The sequence below is a fragment of the Chionomys nivalis genome, chromosome 3, assembly GCF_950005125.1.
Source record: "Chionomys nivalis chromosome 3, mChiNiv1.1, whole genome shotgun sequence".
Taxonomy (NCBI): Eukaryota; Metazoa; Chordata; class Mammalia; order Rodentia; family Cricetidae; genus Chionomys; species Chionomys nivalis.
In genome coordinates this window covers 36102137-36123870 of record NC_080088.1, presented here as the reverse complement: position 1 = coordinate 36123870, position 21734 = coordinate 36102137, and the positions used below count along the sequence as shown (strand labels likewise).

Sequence of the window (21734 nt, the reverse complement as noted above, 5' to 3'; positions counted from 1 at the left end):
CACTCTAATTTGCATAGTAATCCCATTAAATTAGAAGCTTCCTTTTCATTAGTCTAATGACTTCAAACTATTAGCCACAGCTAAGAGAAATTGTATCTTGCTATTTCTTGCTCGTGTTGAGGCATATGAAAGAAATAATTATCCCAATTACAAATAAAAGATGAATGAGTTATTAAATAGCTAGCAACACTGAATATTTTGTTTACAGTTATTGTGCTTGGGCAATTAGTAAAAGGTCCACTTCAGTCTCAGAAGGAGCCAGTTTGGAGAATAACCTATTTTATTTTCCCATGATATCTGAAAGAGAATAATAAGAAAAGTATTGCAGAAAAACACCTGTAAGATCACTGGGATTTAATGGGAAGTCATTAGATGTTTTCATTAATTCTTAAACTTTTTATGAACTATGTGACAACCAATGGAGCCCATATATAAACTCAGGTAAGATTGTATACTCAGCTTAGAAATAAATGCACAAATATCCAAAATCCCTCCTTTCCCATTTTTCTTTGTGTTACATTTTAAAATGCCACTCCATATTTCGTGAAGACAGAATCATCCATGACAGCAGGTCCACTGTTTATGACAAAATATTGAAGGACTGAAGAAAAAGTCACAAGCACATAATTATGTCATCTTTTCATATAATGTTTCTATGTTTAATTCTCCACAGCTTTACAAAAACTCCTTGGTGTAGGTTTACTTATCAAATTAGACATTAACCTTGAAGAATCAGACAGTGAATAAACATCTTCAACCCCATATTGAACAGAGAATTCTCAACAAAAGAAGTTCAAATGGCCAAAAGACACTTAAGGTCATGCTCAACTTCCTTAGCGATCAGGGAAATGCAAATCAAGACAACTTTAAGATACCATCTTACACCTGTCAGAATGGCTAAAATAAAAAACACCAATGATAGATAGCCTTTGCTGGAGAGGTTGTGGAGTAAGGGGCACACTCATCCATTGCTGGTGGGAATGCAAACTTGTGCAACCACTTTGCAAATCAGTGTGGCAATTTCTCAGGAAATTTGGGGTCAACCTACCCCAAGATCCAGTAATACCACTATTGGGAATATACCCAAGAGATGCCCTATCATATGACAAAAGTATCTGTTCAACTATGTTCATAGCAGCATTGACTGTAATAGCCAGAACCTGGAAACAACCTAGATGCCCTTCAATGGAAGAATGGATGAAGAAAGTGTGGAATATATACATATTAGAGTACTACTCAGCAGTAAAAAACAATGACATCGTGAATTTTGCATGCAAATGGATGGAAATAGAAAACACTATCCTGAGTGAGGTATCCCAGACCCAAAAAGAGGAACATGGAATGTACTCACTCATAATTGGTTTCTAGCCATAAATAAAGGACATTTAGCATATAATTTGTGATCCTAGAGAAGCTAAATAAGAAAGTGAACCCAAAGAAAAACGTATAGTCATCCGCCTGGATAGGAGAAGTAGACAAGATTGCCGGGCAAAAACTGGGAACTTGTGGGTGAGGTGGCATGGGGCTAAGGGGAAATGGGGTGAGAAACGTGAGAAGGGGAGGATGGGAGGAGCTTGGGGGAATGGGATGGTTGGGATATAGGAAGGGTGGATATGGGAGCAGCGAAATATATATCCTAATTAAAGGAGCCATCTTAGGGTTGGCAAGAGACTTGACTCTAGAGGGGCTCCTAGGTGTCCAGGGAGATGTCCCCAACTGGTACCTTGGGCAACTGAGGAGAGGGAACCTGAAACGACCCTATCCTATACTGATGAATATCTTGCATATCACTTTAGAACCTTCATCTGGCAATGGATCAAGATAAAGGCAGAGACCCAATTTAGAGCAACGGACTGAGCTCTTAAGATCCAAATGAGGAGCAGAAGGAGGGAGAACATGAGCAAGGAAGTCAGGACCACGAGGGGTGCACCCACCCACTGTGACAGTGGAACTGATCTATTGGGAGCCCACCAAGGCCAGCTGGACTGGGACTGAATAAGCATGGGTTGAAACCGGACTCTCTGAACATGGCAGACAATGAAGGCTGATGAGAAGCCAAGGACAATGGCACTAGGTTTCGATCCTAATACATGAACTGGTTTTGTGGGAGCCTAGCCTGTTTGGATGCTCACCTTCCTGGACCTAGATAGAAGTGGGAGGACCTTGGTTTTCCCGCAGGGCAGGGAATTTGGACTGCTCTTCAGTATTGAGAGGGAGGGGGAATGGAGTGGGGGGAGGAGAAGAGAAGTGGGGATAGGGGAAGGGGAGTGGGGGGAGGGGGCAATATGTGGGAGGGGGGAGGGAAATGGGAAACAGGGAGGAGGTGGAAATTTTAATTAAAAAAGAATAAAATAAATAAAAAAAAATAAAAAAAATTCTCAATAAAATACTGGCAAACTGAATCCAAGAACACATCAAAAAATTATCCATTTTGATATAGTATGCTTCCTCCCAGAGATGCAGGGCTGGTTCAACATTTGAAAATCTATCAATGTAATCCATCATATAAATAAACTGAAAGAAAAAAACCAAAAAAAAAAATAGTGAACCTGCGAATAGGAACAATGGTCAGTGAAAGAATAAAGGAAGGTATGAGTGTGCAATTTTAAGAACCCCTCTCAAACGCTTTTAATCTGGAAAATTAGTGTTTATCCTGAAGCACTAAAAAGTAGTTAAGAAACTTTAAGGAAGTGAATATAAAATAGCTAGGTTCTCACGGTACATTGAAGGAGATATTGGGATGCTAGCTCATCATATCTCTGCTTCCTAGAGGTCCTGAGGCAAGACATCCTTATATCATGCATCCCACCATGATCCAGTGCTTTATTCCAAGGTCAAAAGCAAAAGAAGAAAAAAGATCAGCCACCTAGAGACTGAAGATCTGATTGAAACCTAAGGCCAAAGTAAGTTTTTATTCTTTCTTGATTCATATTGCAGGCAGTTTGTTATATAAAGAGCAAGATGATAACTATATAAGGAAAGATGTAATGACCAGTGAAAGAATACTTCACTGGTCTGTATGCTAAAATAGATTCTGGTACTATCAGATATATATATGTATATATATCTGATAGTACCAGAATATATATATATATTTCTCCCACTTAAATAGAAATCTGTATTTTATTCTTAGCATATTTTTCAGTGCTTAAATAAAAATTGCAAAACATGAAATAACTATTCATATAGAATTATTTGCTATTTTAAAAAAGCTTAAATAATAAATATTTGAAAATAAACTTTATATTTCTCATGTGACTTGGATAGATGCCTTCCAAAAATACATGTGACAAGACCTTGGTACCTATGGAGATGCCCCTGATATATGTTAATGGATTTTATATTGAAGACTTTTCAGTGTGATCCTTAATTTTCTGGGAGCACATGCTCCAAGAAGACTGTGGTGGAGGTCTGGTACCATTCTTTTCTTAATTCTTTGTACATGACATAAATTGCTTGGTCATAAATTTCTTTCTAATATTGACCTCCGACTCTCCTATTAGCAGCACAAAAGAAGCAATGAAATAACAGAAGGAAGAAAGAAAGATGGAAAGAAAAAAGATGAAATATTGAAAGGAGTTGTGAAATCTTGGACTAAAACTTTCAGAACTGTGAATTAAATCAATCTTTTCTCTCCATAAGTGAATTGCCTTAGGCATCTTAATATAGTAATAAGGATAACCAACACAATTTATAAAAAGGACATTTTACTTCCAATTATTGTTTCATTTAATGGCTTAGTTTCAAATGTGGAATATTACTTTTAATAGACATTTTCTGTCTTTAGTAATATTTACCACAAAGTAAATTAACTCCAGAAATATTGATATATTAAAACCCAAGTAATGCAAAATCAACATTTTAACTTTTATGTCTGAAATATTAATTTTTTATCAGTTTAGAATTAGACTTTCAGGAAGAAAATGTTCTATCTTGAGAAAAATTTTGCCCTAAAGGGAAGTACCAGGTAGTTCACAATGAGGTATAATACATATCCTCATGCTCAACTAATTATTTAGGGACAAAGGAACAAAAAAAAACCATCAGGATTTATTGTGAATATGTCTATTACATAGGCCATAATATATCTGCATACTCAGAAAAATACTCTGAAAGCCTTTTTAGAACATAAGAAGGAAGCCTCTACACTTCAGGAGACTTGTACAGCATGCTAGGCCCACAGATAGCTTCCAAATAAGTGAATAGAAATGAGGATACTAATATATACATATTATTGCTTACATTTCACACTGCATGTTTTTATCATACTTTTTATCATATATGCCTACCCCCAAATTCCTCTTATATATGCCCTCATCCTCCCACATAAAACACCATGTCCTCTTATTACACCAATTCAGCCCATTTTGTGAGACTGTATAGTCTTGTTCATGTGATCATCCACTGAAATATGGTCAACTTACTTGGGGTTATACTATTAGAGAAAACTGACTTTTTCTTTCCCTTTAAATGGCCCATAGCTCCTAGGTTAGGTGTGGGACATCATGCCCAATGCCCTTATTCATGCAAGGTTATCATCTAGATTGAGTTTTCTCAGAAGTATTCCATGAAAATGGAACTAAGAAGCAAACAAGGGTAAGAATTCTACTATCTGGTGCAAAACTTACCGAATAATATTTTAACATTAATTATCTCCCAGAACTCCCTCTCTACACTTTGTTCTGTATATATTTGGTGCTTCGTTAGCGTGTCTCTTAATTTTTGTTAACATCAATCTTTGTAGGATAACATATTTTGCTTGATACAGAAAGATCATACTGCAGAGAGATGTATTTTGAGGACACTGGGTTCAAGTTGTATACATTTCTCAACAGAGAGCAAGTGCCTGAGCAGAAGGGGCAAACCAAGAATAAGATGCGTAAAGATAAGTTTATAATTAGTTAGCAGCCGTTCTGCTTCTGAAGTGAAAATCTTTATTCAAAAGCAAAGCAGAGATTATGTCCCGGTTTTATAAAGCATCATAAGGTTCCCAAACCTACCAGGTCTGCTTGAAAAACTAAGCCACTGTTGTGGATTGAATAGAATTGTCCCAAGGGATCATGGGCTGAAGAACTTAAGATCCATTTGCACACTAACTTCATCAAGGGATTCATCCACTTAGAAATTTGCACATGGATAGATTATTAGGAGCTAGGGCTCATTCAAGAAAGTAATTTAGTGGAGCATGTCTTTAAAGAGTTCATCTCTGACCTGGACCCCTCTTGTCTTCTCTTTCTCCTTCTTATTCCTCACTGTCACAGATGAGCAACTGTCCTTCCCCATGGCCTTCTGCCATGAAGTTTCTGTCTTCCCATTGACTCAGGAACAATGAATTAGTTGACCATGGAAAGAATCTATGACTCTAGGCCAAAACAAATCTTTTCATTGCTTTTCTCTCTGGCATTTTTAAACAGTAGAGCAATCTAGTCAAGAAATTTATCCAGAATTTTGTTCTTCTACAACACACAAAGCAAGATCACCACATAGCTTCAATATCATTCACAAATGTTATACATGTGTTTCTTAGGCTCACAAAAAATAGGTAACTAGTAACTGAAAACAATACTTATAAATTTTTTTGCTATCAATACGAGGGCATTTGAAGAGAAATAAAAATAACTGTGCTTTAATGGTTATGTGCATCTTTTACCATATATTGACAATATGAAAAGTGCTAAGAGTTTTATGTAGTTATTTTATTTAGTTTTATTTTCTAGAATGGGTTTTAGGGCATTACAATAAAGGCAAGAATACAATTTAATTACATGAATAACTTAAATTTGTCTTTCAAAATAAAAATTAATATCACTTTATCAAAATACTGTTCTCAGTTGGGATAAACCTTTAAAATAAATGTGTTTTTATGTGTACATGTGTATGTATGTAAATATGCTGATCTTGTTTATAATCTACTTGAAAAGCTTCTTTAATTTTAAATTTACATATATGCTTCTTTTTTTTTTTTTTACTTATTTATTTTTATTCTTTTTTAATTAAAATTTCCACCTGCTCCCCATTTCCCTCCCCTCCTCCCAAATATTGCCCTCCCCCCACTTCCCTCCCCCTATCCCCACTCCTCTTCTCCTCCCCCCACTCCATTCCCCCTCCCTCTCGATACTGAAGAGCAGTCCAAATTCCCTGCCCTGCGGGAAGACCAAGGTCCTTCTATCTACGTCCAGAAAGGTGAGCGTCCAAACAGGCTAAGCTCCCACAGAGCCAGTTCATGTATTAGGATCGAAACCTAGTGACATATATGCTTCTTAATTATAGGGGTGATGACAAATAAGAAAAGCATTTCATTTATTAGCCAATAATTTTACTTTGTTGAAGAAAAATAAATCATTTTAAGAACCTACTTTGCTTACTATTGTGTATTATTCCAAAATACTAATTACATGGGATACATATTACTAAAAAAAATACCCTGTTCAACATTTAATGCTGACCTATGTTTTTAAATACTTAGTCCTTTAATTTAAGTTCTCAAAAATGCAGTTTGTCTATAAGCCATTAAAAATCCATATGTTCTACTTTTTATTATCATCTCAATAACTTGGTGCAGAATTTACAACCAACTGGGGTTAATATTTCCCAGATGGGTTTCAGCTCATCAACCACTCTAAACTGGTCATTAATTTTCTGAAATGTTCTATGTCTTGATGGTGTTGCTTAAAAAGCTTTAAAGTTTTTTATAGTTCTTTTATTTAATAAGTAAGTAACTTTCTTTCCATCTTTGAACATTAATTTTATAAAAATGATAATAGGAGAATGAATCAGATTAGATAAAACACGAAATTGAAAGTCAATATTTAAACCTTCCTAGCTATACTATTTTTCTTTGCAAAAGAACACACTTAAATGTTTACTACAATTTCATCTTTTTCCCCAGAAATTATTTTTGTAGAGTTAGTCTTGATGCTTTCATTTTCATTACATTTGCAAACATAGTCTCCAACTAGTATATTAACTAAAATGTTGTCAGGTGTGTACTTATCTATTCTAACAACATTTATTGCATTTCTGTCAGGCTGTGCTCCTTGTCTTAACATAATTATACATGCACACAAAGCAATCAGTTCTTTACACTAACAATTTACCACACATTTAAACGGGGTGTGTCAAACGTGATAGGCATTGAGTTTCATACATTCCTGAAATAGTCTTTCCCAAATTAATTTTTAGTAGTATCAGTTTTCCAGAAAAGGGTAGGAATCATCACAGTGTTTAATTGCAGACCATCAGACATAAGATCTGATAATCAGAGTCAAAAGTAAGCGAGACACAGGAAACAATAACATGGAAAAACTAGAAACTGAAGACAACTAAAGCTCAGGATGTGTCCGATGACGAATGAAGAGTGACAGATAATGACTACAAGTTAATACATGGAGAAAAATAAGGTAGAGACATGAATGTAATAAGACACATGTTGGAACACCACTTGAATGGCTGAGGGAAGAAGTTGGAGAGAGTCTCAAAGCCATTGAATACACCATCGTGAATCACAAGATATGTAAAAAAGGAGTTAGACCAATGATGGAGTGATAGATAAAACCACGATGGACATTGGTTGAAAGATCTCTAGAAAGAAAATCTTTTTTTTTTTTTTTTTTGGTTTTTTTCGAGACAGGGTTTCTCTGTAGCTTTGATGCCTGTCCTGGAACTAGCTCTTGTAAACCAGGCTGGCCTCGAACTCACAGAGATCCGCCTGCCTCTGCCTCCCCAGTGTTGGGATTAAAGGCATGCGCCACCACGATATGTTTCTCTTCTGCAGGGTAGAAGAATGAGCTCATTACTAGAAAGTAATCAATTAATTATATTAAAACTCTCCCTATAACATGTTACTTGAATCTTAAATATTTACTATTAATTTCCTAAAGTATTTATGTGACTTTATCTGGGATTCATTTGTAAATGAAAGTACTTATATGTTTTTAAATAATTCTGGTTAAAATTGATTTCAACCTGTTGAAACAACAAATACAACAAAATTTAAACATCCCAGCATAGCATCCTATCTGAGTCTTTACAACTCCAGAATTAATTTTAAATATGAAATCAGGAGTTCCCAAAGCAGAAATTAGAAGTAATGAAGAAAAAATAGTATATTATATAATCAGGGACTTTGGTTAAAGATACTAAGAGATTTGAAAAACTAAATATTTACAAGACATTGATTCTATATATTAAAAAAGCAGAGCCACTGGAAAAAATTCTATACATACTTACTTTGATGTGCTAAAAGAATATGAAAGCAATCACTTATTCACAAATAGTAAACATTTCACATCTGATTTTAGAAATCACTATAGCCTGCTTTCCCATTATTACCTGCCATTAGCTCAAAATTAATTTCATCTAGTCTTATATATGCTCTTTCAGTTAATGAAAAATTAAGACAGCAATCAATTTCCTTTGAACAGATGCTATTTGGAATGGGTGTTATGAGATAGTGGGGAGAGAAATGACAGTAATCATGGTTGTATATCTATTAAATATTTAAATTTTAATGTCCTCTAATAAACTACATAAATTCATTCATCTCTTTTTTACCATATTTCCTGCATGCAGGGAGGTCATTTCCCTAACTCACTGCATGAGTAGATGAAAGGAAGCCAGCAGCTTGCCTTAATTCATGGTCCTGTGTACTCTGAAAGATTTTAGTGTTTGAGCTTTTTCTTCTTTTCCTTGTCTGCTTCAGATTAGTGCCAGGGCTCCATTTGTCACCACTATCAGGAGTTCTATTAATATTACAAACTGCAGTTAGCATTATAACAAGCATTTGTAATCTAGCAGTCTAAGGTAAGGGAAGTCAGCTTCTTAAAATCAACATACATGTATGTGTATAAATAAATGCACATATTTACAAATTGGAATGATTATTCAATATATATTCATATTATATAAAAACAAAATTATGGAATTTACTTCAAGAATACATAGTATTCAGTCAAAAATTTTAGTGTGGTGAGTGAAGTGTAGAATGAATGTGTATTATGGCCATGTCAAGGACCAGTACCTCATATATGGAAGTGACAAAGCCTTCCTTTTGTGAGGTACAAAGAAATGACAAAGCCTTTCTCTAGTCTGAGTAAATGTCCACAATAAATGAATACATTGTATTCACAAAATGTCTACTATAACTCCCTCCTGATGATTATATCCTGAAGACTGCCCCCTATATAGACCACTCTTACTGAAATTAGCTAAACTTGCCTATTTGTTCAGCTATATACTATAAACCCCACCTAGTTGTTCAACTGTATCTAATAACCTGTCTCCATGTTCAACACTCTCAGTTTCTGCACGTTGTAGCTGTTTCATTAGAGCAAACATAATATGCCCAATCCCCTATTCTGTGCCCAAGTGTTATTGTGCCTGATATTTTCTTATCCCATCTCTACCCCAGTTAGGTCCATCCCTGGAGCCATGCAGGATATAGTAGTTTAGTGGCCATAGTGTTACTTCTAGCAGCACTGATTCACCCAATCTGTTTTCTTATGACCTTTTCTTTTCAGCTGTCATAATTTTTACTTACTATTGAGTAACCACTCTTTAGTAGTTACATGACTTCTCTATCATGCAGGAGTGCACCCTTCAATTGAAAACCAAAATAAGGCCATCCTTTCTAAAGTAGCCTATGGAATGCATGTTGTTATAGCAATGTACAACTTTTCTAATACAGAAAATTGGTATCTAGAAGTTGTACTGTTTCTTTGATAAACCTGATTATATGGTTGGTAGACCTTTACAACTGATTAATGCAAAGAATTGAGAAAGTCTATACCTTTAGGTTAAAAAAGGTTTGGAATGCAGTAACTAGAGCTTAATCAGCTGTTTTAGCAGGAGGTTTGAAGATGAGGATGCCAAGAAAAAAGACAAAAACAGAAGCTTTTATCATGTGGGATGTCCTTCTGCATATGTGCTGCATAAATTGGTTAATGAATAGAGCTGCTTTGGCCTCTGCAAGGGTAGAATATAGCCAGGCTGGAAGAGATATAAAGAGAGTAGGTGGAGTCAGAGACATACCACGTAGCTGCCTAAGGAGTCAGAAGGCATGAAGCTGCCCAAGAAGCAAGAGATAACAAGCGACAAGCCTCGTGGTAAAACATAAAATAATAGTAATGGGTAAATTTAAAATGTAAGAATTAGCCAATAAGAAGCCCAAATTAATAGGCCAAAGAGTGTTGTAACTAATATAGTTTCTACATGATTGTTTGTTGTTGGAAGCCACTTATTCATTTCCTATCAACCCAGACTCCCAAAATAACCACACAGAAACTGTATTAATTAAATCCTTGCTTGGTCTATTAGTTCTAGCTTCTTTTTGGCTAACCCTTACATATTAATTAAACCCATTTCTACTCATCTGGTATCACCATATAGCTGTAGCTTACCAGAAAAAGTTCTATCTGGTGTCTGTCTCTGGCAGGTATATATGGCTACTCCTTGACTACACCTTCCTCCCAGTATTCAGTTTACTTTTCCCTGCCTACCTCTGTTCTGTCCTGATATTGGTCCAAAGCAGTTTCTTTATTCATTAATGGTAATCACAGCACACAGAGGAGAATCACACATCAATCATTAGGGGATCAATTGCCAGGAAAATTAAGAACAATCTTCGCTTACAAGGAACTACTCAGCAAATAGTGAGAGTTTGACTACTTCTTTTCCGATTTGTATCCCCTTGATCTCCTTTTGTTGTCTTATTGTTCTAGCAAAAACCTCAAGAACTATATGGAATAGATATGGAGAGAGTACACAACCTTGTCTTGTTCCTGATTTCAGTGGGATCGCTGTGGTTTTTCTTCATTTAGTTTGACATTGGCTGTTGGCTTGCTATATATTGACTTATTACATTTAGGTATGCTCTTTGTATCCTTGCTCTCTTCAAGACCTTTATCATGAAGGGATGTTGTATTTTGTCAAAGGCTTTTTCAGCATCTAATAAGATGATCATGTGGTTTTTATTTTTCAGTTTGTTTATGTGGTGGATTACATTGACATACTTTCATATGTTGAATGATCCCTGACTATCTGGGATGAAGCCAAATTGATCATGGTGGATGATTTTGCTGATGTGTTCTTGGATTATATTTACCAGTATTTTATTGAGTATTTTTGCATCAACAAATGGTGCTGGCATAACTGGATATCAACATGTAGAAGAATGAAAATGGACCCATATCTATCACCATGCACAAAACTCAAGTCAAAATGGATCAAATACATCAACATAAAGCTAACAACACTGAACCTCATAGAAAAGAAAGTGGGAAATACACCTGAATGCACATTAGCACAGGAGACCACTTCCTAAATATAACCTCAGTAGCACAGATATTCTAAAGGACACAAAAGAAATTTACTGACAAACTGCCAATGTAGTCAGAATTGTTTTTAAAATTTCCTGCCTCATAAAAAAGTCTGCCAGATATTATGGGCCTGTAGGCTAAAAATTGGATGCCCCAATGTTACAAAGGAGCTTTGGGTGACTGTCTAGGCAGCTAAATGTCTGCCAATCCTAGAGCTATGGAAGTTGCTTACAATGCACTTTGTGTTAATTTAGGTAACAGCCTTCTAAGATCTTTGACGGAGTTAAAAAATAAATAGTTATAATTATAGTTTTCCTTAGTAATAATAAAACATAAAGAAGACATAAATATTGTAAGTGTAATTCTTGCTGGATAACTGTTTTGCTATATGTAATTTTACTATGTTAAAATTAAAACTTTTCTTTTTATTTAGACAGAAAAAGGAAATTTGATATGGGATTCTCCTCATATGCTGTGAATATGGTTTACTACCATTGGTTAATAAAAGAAACTGCTTTAGCCTATAGCAGAAAAGAATATAGTCAGGCAGTAAGAGAAATATATAGAGAATAGGCAGAGTTAAAGAGATGCCATGTAGCCACTGGAGGAGCAAGATACGAACTTCCATGCAGAACCTTATTGGTAAACCAAGTCTTATGGTAAAATAATATGAATGGGTTAATTCAAGATATGAGTTGGCTAGTAATATGCTTAATTGATTGGCTAAGCAACGTTTTAATTAATTTCTGTGCAATTATTTGAGGTCTGGGCAGTGGGAGCAAACAAGCAGCCTCTGCCTACAGGGGTTTTTAAAAACTGAACTGAATAAATTTTGCATTATGAGATGAACATGAGTTTTCATTGGAAAGTTAGGACTTACTAGTTACATGGTTGAATGCTCAGTTGAAGGGACATGAAGTTGGTATTGTTAATACTGTTTGCCAAAGTGACCTGATCTTGAATTACTTAGGAAATAAGTATTGGCGCTTGGCTTGAGAGACCTATTAGAATGGTTTAATTGAGATAGAAAACAACCACTCTAAATGTGGACTGGCTTCTGGATTGTATAAAAGCAAGAAAAAGAGCAAGAACATTAGGTTTTAGTTTTCTTTTTTTCCTGCCTTTAAATGCAATATGACCAATTATATCAAGGTTCTCTCCATGAATTCTCTGCATAATGGACTGTATCCATGAACTCTGAGCCAAACTTTACCTTAAGTTTAGTTTGTCAGGGATTTTGTACAAGAAACATAAAGCATATCTAAATAACATCCTACAAAATAGACCATGGAAAATAAAGTATGTGGCCTGGTAAGACGGCTCAATGAGAAAATGCTTACTGAGAAGCCTGGAGACTTGAGTTTAATCTTTGTAGGTCACATGGTAGATCCCAGAGGCAAAAGACAAAAAAAAAACAAAAACAAAACAAAACAAAACAACAAAAAAAAAAACCTCAGATAATTTAGAACATACAAAACACGACAACATATGTTGTAGAGTTTCTCAGAGCAAAACTTATTTAAATAGCAGTTTGGAAAATAGTGTAATTTTTCATTCACTTTTGAAGAAAAAAATTATCAATAAAGTTCTTATTTTGAGAATTCAACAAATATATATAGTTTTAGAAAATAACAGTGCACGATAAAATGATTCAAAATGTAGTAAGGTCTTGGGCTTTGATAAGTTATTTCACAAATGTGGGTGTCACAATACATAAACAAAACTATTAGTAGATGTCCCATTGACTCTTCATGTGATAAACATTGACCCTATAAAACAATGATATTTGGCTTATAGACAATATGCTCTTTTACCTAGTTTAACTGATTTTCATAACTACAAATATCTTATAAACAGTTTGCTACTAGGATACATGCAGTTGTTATTTAGATATGAAAACAAAAGTTATTATTCTCTGATTAACTTGGTAAATTTGGAGTCAATTTAATTGGGATTAAAAAACAGAGAAAAGTCAACATAATTCTTTTAGTTTCAAAAGCACTTGTTTAGTGAATAACACTTGATATAAAATGTCTATTTTTGGGAAAGATTCTAAAAACATAAGTACATTCTAAGCTAATTGTTTCTGTTAAGATTCATATTTGAAGTTATAATGATGGAAGCAATTCTAACCAATATCTGCCTGTGTATATGAGAACGTTTCTGGGAGGGAATTATCCTTGAATGAGAAGAATGAGTATAAGGCCTTCCTTTATAAAAGTGATGATCTTTACAGAGCACAAAACAGAAAAGATGAAATCACTGTCTAGGATGAGCTTTGATGGTTCTCTTTCTTCCTTTATGCTCATTCACTGTGGCTTACGGGACCTTTCCAGGTGACAACTTACACGAATGAATAATTCTCAGACTTTTTATTTAGATGCTAGACTTGAGAGTGAGACATTGTCTCCTCGGATTCTCTAGAATTCACGGCATGAACTGATAATTTTATAACACATAATTTCATAGCTATTCACTTGAAGTGAATACCATCACTGCTTTTATTACAAAATATATTCTAGATAATTTTAAAAACTTCAGTAGCTTTGCATATTGCAATTTCAAGAATAAATGGGTATTTTATGGAAATAGCTATGAAATTATGTGTTATATAATTATCAGTTCATACAGTGAATTCTAGAAATACCATTATTACAGAAATTATGGTGACAATAGAATAAAATATAAATTTAAATATAAAATTACAGATTGACTATAAAACAAATGACAAGTAAATAGTCAATTAAAAGAAGATTTTACTCTGCATAATTTGAGTTTGAGTTTGAAAAACACTTGTTCAACAAATAACATTTGATACAAAATGTCTATTTCGGGGAAAGAGTCTAAAAATGTAAATATATTCCAAGGTAAATTTTTCCTACTAGTTTCATATTTGAAGACAAAATAATGGAAGCAATGCAAGACATTATCAGTAAAGAACTGATGAATTAGAACATTTGTAGAAGAAAAATAAAAGTAATAAAGCTGTTGAAAACATTTAGCTATAACTATTACTATAATTTGTGTTTTAATAATAAATAAATAAAAGTAAAAACCTTTACTAACCACCTTGTTAGCTTAGCTTAATATAAAAATGAAGCAGAAATACATTGGAAAGTAGGCATTATATAAAACAAACTGAAATATACAAAAACTCAATAATAACCACAGATAAAATATAAATACTTAGAAAATAATATATTTTATAGATTACACATTTAAATAAGACTTTAGAAGCAAGACTTCAGAAAGGTAGTTACAATGTATCACCTAGTCAAGTCCCAAAACACTTCTGTGGCAAATAGAATTTTCCGTCCACCAGTATATTGTTAGTATTTGTTCATTCAAACCATGATATATTTTGTGTATACACAGATACCTTTAAAATTATTATATATAACCTGTTTACAGAAAAAAAACATCATGGAACTATACAATTAAACATAAATTTATTTTGAGGAAAATGGTTATGTGTATACATATCTAATTATTATGCTTAAAATGTGATACAAAAGAACAATTATTAATTTAAAAGAGCAAAAGTTCCCATATATTACCAGTTCAACTAGACTTTAATCTTTTTTATATGGCTTAAATTATATACAAACATCTACACCAATCCATGGTTCCTTTAATTTAAATGGAAAATCCTACAAAACCATGGTGAATGGTAACTTTGAAACTTTAATGTTATTTAAACTTACCCCGTTTAATGGATATGTTTTCCATCCTAGCTCTCCCATCACGGTAGTTGTATCAAGCAACACAACTAGAATTAAATAGATAAAACTTTAATGAGTTTCACAACTGATGAAAAACTATATGAATATTAGTTGCATCATTAATATAAAATGTTCTTATTGCTTCTTCATCACAGTAGCTTTTTGATCATTATTTAAACTACTTATATTGGCCTATTATAATATTTTGAGACAAGACACATAATATTGTCATAAATCAATGCAAAAATATTGCACATGTATTTGGTTTAATAATCTTAAATGACACTGAGAATTGAATAAAATTATAAGGTTATTTTTAATACCACAAAATTTTCAATTTAATGAAATATCCCACACTGTTTATTCTCTAACTTTCAAGCATAGTATGTTAGAGAAAAGCTATATTAGCACAAGACTCTGTGAATTGTTGTTGTCATTAAATCTTACATAAATATCAGGAAGAAATGAAGATTAGTCTTTTTGAATAAACCTTCTTTAAAGCATGAAATACATAAGTAGTAGACAGTGTATACCGATTGATGATTGAAAAAAAAATTAAAACTATGAATATTTTTATGTAACAAAAGATGTCACAATCTGATAAAAGAAAATAAGCTGCCAAAAAATAATCCCTCCCAAACTAAACTTCTGTTGAATGATAAGAACTGATATGAGGCTTCTCTAAACAGGAGGATAAAGACTGGATAGGTGTATAATAGAGGTACAAAACAGGGTAATGGAGGTGAACACTGCTTGAAATCTCTATCTCATGCCTCACAGCATTGCAATAATCATTTCACAAATGGCCACAAATATTCAATGTAGGTGGTAATATGATGCTGGTGTGTACAGGTGATCTGATCAAATAAAGAGGAATGGGGGTACTCCTTAGGAATGAGAGATGGAGATAAATACAGAAGAGGGAGAAGGTCAAGGGGATTTGCAGGATACAAGGGACCTGATGTAGAAATGGGAAAAGGCGGTTCTTTGGGCAAAGGGAATGAAGTAAATACAGAAGATATGTCGGGGGAAGGAAAAATAATATTAAGGATATCTCAAAAATCATCAGAAATTATGCTATTAACTATCTCCGTTGCATAAAATGTACCACATTTTCCTTATCCATTCTTCAGTGGGGGACATCTAGGTTGCTTCCAGCTTCTTGTCATTATGAATAAAACATCTATGAATGTAGTTGAGAAAATGTCCTTGTGATAGGTTAGATTATCCATTAGGTATATGCCCAGAAGTGGTATAGCTGGGTCTTGAGGTAGATTAATTTCCAATTTTTGGTGAAACCATCATATTGATTCCCAAAGGTAACTGTACAAGTTTTCACTCCCACCAGCAGCAGAGGAGTGTTTTCCTTGCTTGATGGAGGAGGGTCATCTGTCTATGTATTACTCTCATTGGTTAATAAAGAAACTGCCTTGGCTTTTTGATAGGGCAGCATTTAGATAGGTGGAGTAGACAGAACAGAATGTATAATAAACACAATTCTAAATATGAATATACTTATATTATTTAAGTGAATTTTTCTCAATTTGTCATCAAAAGACAAAGACTATTTAATTCTATCAATATTTAACAAAACCTCAATATCAGACATAAGAGGTCTTCTTTTGAATTGTTTGTCAAAACTGCTCAATGGACTCCCAGAACATACAGTCTGTTGATATTGTCCTTGATTGTCTCTCCACAGGTTGCAGATAATTCCCTATTTACTGAAGACACCATGCACTTCTGACACAAAGATCAGAGAACCCTGAGCAGGAACTGGCATAAATGGCCCCTGCCTGAAGACTAGCTTTTATAGTACCAGAAGTGCCATACGAACTTACAAGGGATGGGGCAATCAGCAACCCAACCCAGCTATGATACCTGTGAACTATAACAACCAGCATAACACAACAAATATAAGGGGATAGTCTGCATACCTGGTGGTAACCAATAGCTCCCTAACTGGATATGAGATCTGCTCAACAAGACTGAAATCATGTGAGGCCCGAAACCCTAATCAAATATTCAGTGCAAGTGAAATCATAGATCTTGAGGAGACTCTACAACTGCCATTACTAAACCAGCATAATATGTAACAACAATTTAATATGTATCTTTATACCCTCACACCTCATCAAATAAACTGATATTTTCAATAGTTGCAGACTATTATAGAAAACCACAACCAATCAAAATGCAGGTCTGTGTAGCACAATGGATAGAGCCATAAAATGACTCCTGAATCCAAGGCTCAGGGAATATTGCAGGAAAGAAGACAGGGAGATTATAAGAGCCAGAGGATCAGGGAGCATCAGGTGAAGTTGTATTATCTAGTAATGTCAGAAGCTAAACTAATAAGTTTCATCAACACTTTTGCCTGAACATATGCTGAACATGGGCAACACCATTAATATGTCAAATTAAATATGAGAATGCCCCAAAGTCTCAACCTTACACAAAGAACCACAGGCAATAAAGGGATTCTGATAGTGGGAGAACAGCTCACTGATGGGTTCTCCAATATGCAATGATCAACCAGAAAAACATACACAGGAGTATAATTGTATAGAGATTCAGCAGGTTATATTTAGGAATATGCAAGTATATACACACATGAGTATCATATGTATGGAATAATATTAGTGAAAAGAGGACACGATTTTGATGGAGAACTAAGAAAAGAGCATGGAGGGTTTGAAGACAGGAAACAGAAGGTAGAAATGTAATGATATTATAACTTCAAAAATACAACTTAAGAAAATCAAAAGGATAAAAAACACATATGGAGAGACTGAGGAGAGTTTCTGTAATGTTTCCACACATACACACACGTATAAATAAACATATGTATATATGCATATGCACAGATACATATATGTTGATATACATGTATATTTTTTCAAGTATTACATTTTTCACCCTGGATATCACACTCTGAAAAACATTATTTTGCTGCCACATAATTAGTGCCTGTTCTTTATTAAGAGAAGAAAATGGGTGGTCCTTCAATTTTGTTTGTCTGTCTATTCCAGCATGACCTCAAATCATTATTTATCAAGGAAGACTTTGACCTTTTCTTCAGCTGTGTCCACCTCACAAGTACTGTAATTCATTACATATGCACCACCTCATATACTTTTAAGCTATCCTTGGATTTGATCATAAAATTTTTTTTGCTTGCTAGACAAGCACTCCACAAGTTTATCTACATCACCTGCTACAATTTTAAAATATGCAGTTATGAGAATTTCATTTGGTATTTTAGTTTTCTGTTTATTGTAAAGTTTTTGTAGCTCTACTTAGCTCAATTTTTATAGAATTTATTGACAATTTTAAAACATGAAACTTTCTTCAACTTTTTAAAATAAACTTTACTTATGCATGATATTAGTTCACTATTCTTGATATCTATTTACTAAGCATAGCTTTATAAAAACATCCATAAATCATAATTTTTATTGTGTCAATTTTTCTTTTCTTTTTATTCCTTCATTCTCTCTCTCTCTCTCTCTATCTATCTCTATCTCTATCTCTATCTCTCCCTCTCTCTTTTGTTTTGAAACACATGTCTCTGTTTAGTCCTGGCTTTCCTATAAATCACTTTGTAGACCCTCTGGCCTTGAACTCATAGAGATTTGCCTGCCTCTTCATCCCAAATTCTGGGATTAAAGGCATACACCACCACACAGCAGTGACAACCTTTCAAATTATAATTACAGAGAAAATTGAACCATCATATTCTCACCCACTAAATTTATTGCTTGCTACCTTATGACTAACATTATTTTAGCTACTCTTCCACAGAACATACAACAAAAACTGCACCCAAACCTTCCATTACTCCTTTAATTTAGATGCACTGAAGTGTGTTTTGTCATTAAATTCATCTTTCTGTCATGCTCATTTATATAAATTGTGACCCTAACCTCCCATCTAATATATCATGGCTTCAATCAAGGTAGAGGATATTTTATTGTTCTCTCAATATTCCTGTGATCCCATGTAATGAATCTCTTTCCCATTGTGTTCTCTGACAGTCATTTTCTTGTTTCTGTCTCCATAGTTTTAACCCTTCCAGTATATATATGTAGATATCAGATGATGTCTAGACGTGTGAGTCTGCTTTTCTTATTTGACATGATGTAGTTGGCCTTAATCATTGATGCTGAATGAGTCAAAAATTTGTTTTTTTTCATGGCTAATAACTAAGTCTTCCACTATATAGAATGCATGGCTAATGTGCATTTAGACTTCTTACAGTTGAGGACATTGTTAAGCCAGTTTAATTTTCATGTAATTTCATTTTTATCAGGGAAAGCAATTAAGATGTCTGGTTACACTGTCCATCTCCAATTGCAAGTCTGATTGCTTTCTACTTGCTCCACTTGACGGGTCCTGGCATTTTCCTGCTCCTCTAAGTCATTCTGACATGTGTGTCACTTTACTCCTTTATCATTTTAAAGTGCATTTCCAATAATGATGAAAAATTTATCTTTTTCACTACTTTAGAAAGATTCCCTAGCAGAAAATTATACTGTTTTTTTTATTTGCTAAATATTTCTAATTTATATGTATCTACTGATGGATTAATATATTCCACATAATTTTTTCACTTAGCATTTTATTTAATTTTGAGGCATCATTTTTGTAAGTTGTCCAGCCTGACTTTGAATTCACTGTATAAGAAAGAAAGACCTTAAATTTGCCTCTCTTCTGCCTCAGGATCCCATGCATCTGGCATAGCAGTCTGAGCCATCAAACTTAGCTTCATCTATGCATTTGTTTGATTATTGATTCATTGTTTCCTTCATTTATTCCGTCACTCATCCATTCATATTTTTTCTTTCAGCCCTATTGCTGGTTTTTCATAACACTAATGTCACATAGAGAAGATATCGTAGTCTATTAGGGTAAAAACAGAAGGAACAACAAGTAAATTTGCACAGGCTTTCATTGGCAAAATAAGTAATCTGACCATACATAAGGGTAAATTAAAATATTCCAGGTATAATTAAATTCATGCCTTTATAATAACATACCTAGTGAGTACTTTTTCAGAACAGTGGAAAAGCATTGTGTTTACTAGTGTTGCATACACTTAATATAGTAAAATATGCGTTTTGAATTTTCTGTATGAACTACTTCTGCTAAACAAAATATCTTCAAAAGGATATTTTTCTTGTTGAAATATTCTAGTTAATAAATTGAGAAGGAATGACCAGATTAGGATGCACTATTTGCTATTGCTAATGAATTAATATATTTAGCTAATGGTTTTTCATGGCTGCTAACATCAGAAAAAGAAATAAAATGGGATATAAAAGACTAGAGCTTCTAAAACACATTTTTATTGTTTAATTTACTCTATCTCAGCACATGATTCTAAAAGCTTGGAAGCAACTACACCCAAATTTAGTATGTGCATTGAAACACACACACACACACACACAATGGTTTGCTTCATTCAATGCAAGATATCTCATAACTTGTAAAAAATATGACATGACATTATAATAATTAAAAATATAATGTAATCATGTTATAATATAAAATTATTTTAATTTGGAGATATATTAATGAATGTAGATATATTTAATCCCAGTGGCTATATTTGGTCAACAAAGATTATACTGTTACTTTAATAGAACTTTTATGCTTTGGAAATAGTTGCCTATTTCCCTAAAAGGTGGCAGGATTAGCAATTAATTCACATTAACTGAAGTGAGGACATGGTGATCTCTTCTCTCAGTAATCTCCAAAATTTCTTAAGCATCTTTACGAAATTAGTATATCAAAGTGTATGTATATCTCATATCCATTGTAGCAATCTTTATAGTTGTTAAGAAATGGGAGCAAGAAAGATAAAGAAAATATTGTGTGTGTGTGTTTGTGTGTGTGTGTGTGTGTGCTGAAATACTATGTGATACTACGTGGGAATGAAAAGAATTGACTTCTTTCCTTGGTACCATATGGGAGATTACTATTATTATGTGTGAAATGAAGCACAATGAAAGATATGTACAGCATGATGTCTTTCATCTATGGAATCTAGAATATTGCTCTCTTGGAAGTGGAGAGTAAAATGGTTATGAGGGGCTGAGGAAACAGGGACTGGTGGAGATGAGGAAAGTCTGATCAATGCATAATTTTGTGTGCTGCCATGCAGAGAAAATGCAGGTGGCAATTGTAGTTTCATTTAAAATGTTTACAAGAATGAGCCATCAGATTTTTCACCATAAGGACATGGCAAATGCTTTCATATCATATATATAGCTAGTGGAGGTTTTTACGCATTCTGAAGACTGTCTCTTAAGAGGGCTACTAAACTGAACAGAGATATCTCAGAAGAAGAAATATCTTACAATGTGTTCCCATCCCTACCGAAGAAACAAAAACTAAAACCACTTTGAGATTTCATCTTGCTCTAATAATAATGATTAAGATTAAGAAAACAAAAGACAACAAATACTGAAAACTTGTGGGAAATAAGTATTGTTTGTGGGAGCAACTATGGAAATCTATGAGGCAATTCCTCAAAAAAAGAAATAGATCTACCATACGGCCCAGCAATACACAAAAGACTATTTCCTACTACAGAGACACATGCTCATCCATGTTCATAACTGCTCTCTTCATAATATCTAGGACATGAGAACAGCCAAGATGTCAATCAGCTGATAACTCTATAGTGAACACA

The 21734-nt window shown here is 33.9% G+C and overlaps 1 protein-coding gene across 3 annotated transcripts in view; it reads right to left on the bottom strand.

The window, feature by feature from the left end:
- Positions 1-21734, bottom strand: part of Epha6 (EPH receptor A6) — an 879442-nt gene that overhangs the window by 803826 nt on the left and 53882 nt on the right. For all 3 annotated transcript variants that reach the window (XM_057763562.1, XM_057763564.1, XM_057763563.1), the window contains exon 2: positions 15020-15084. In XM_057763562.1, the coding sequence (XP_057619545.1) occupies positions 15020-15084 (65 nt within the window). The remainder of the gene's footprint in view (positions 1-15019; positions 15085-21734) is intronic.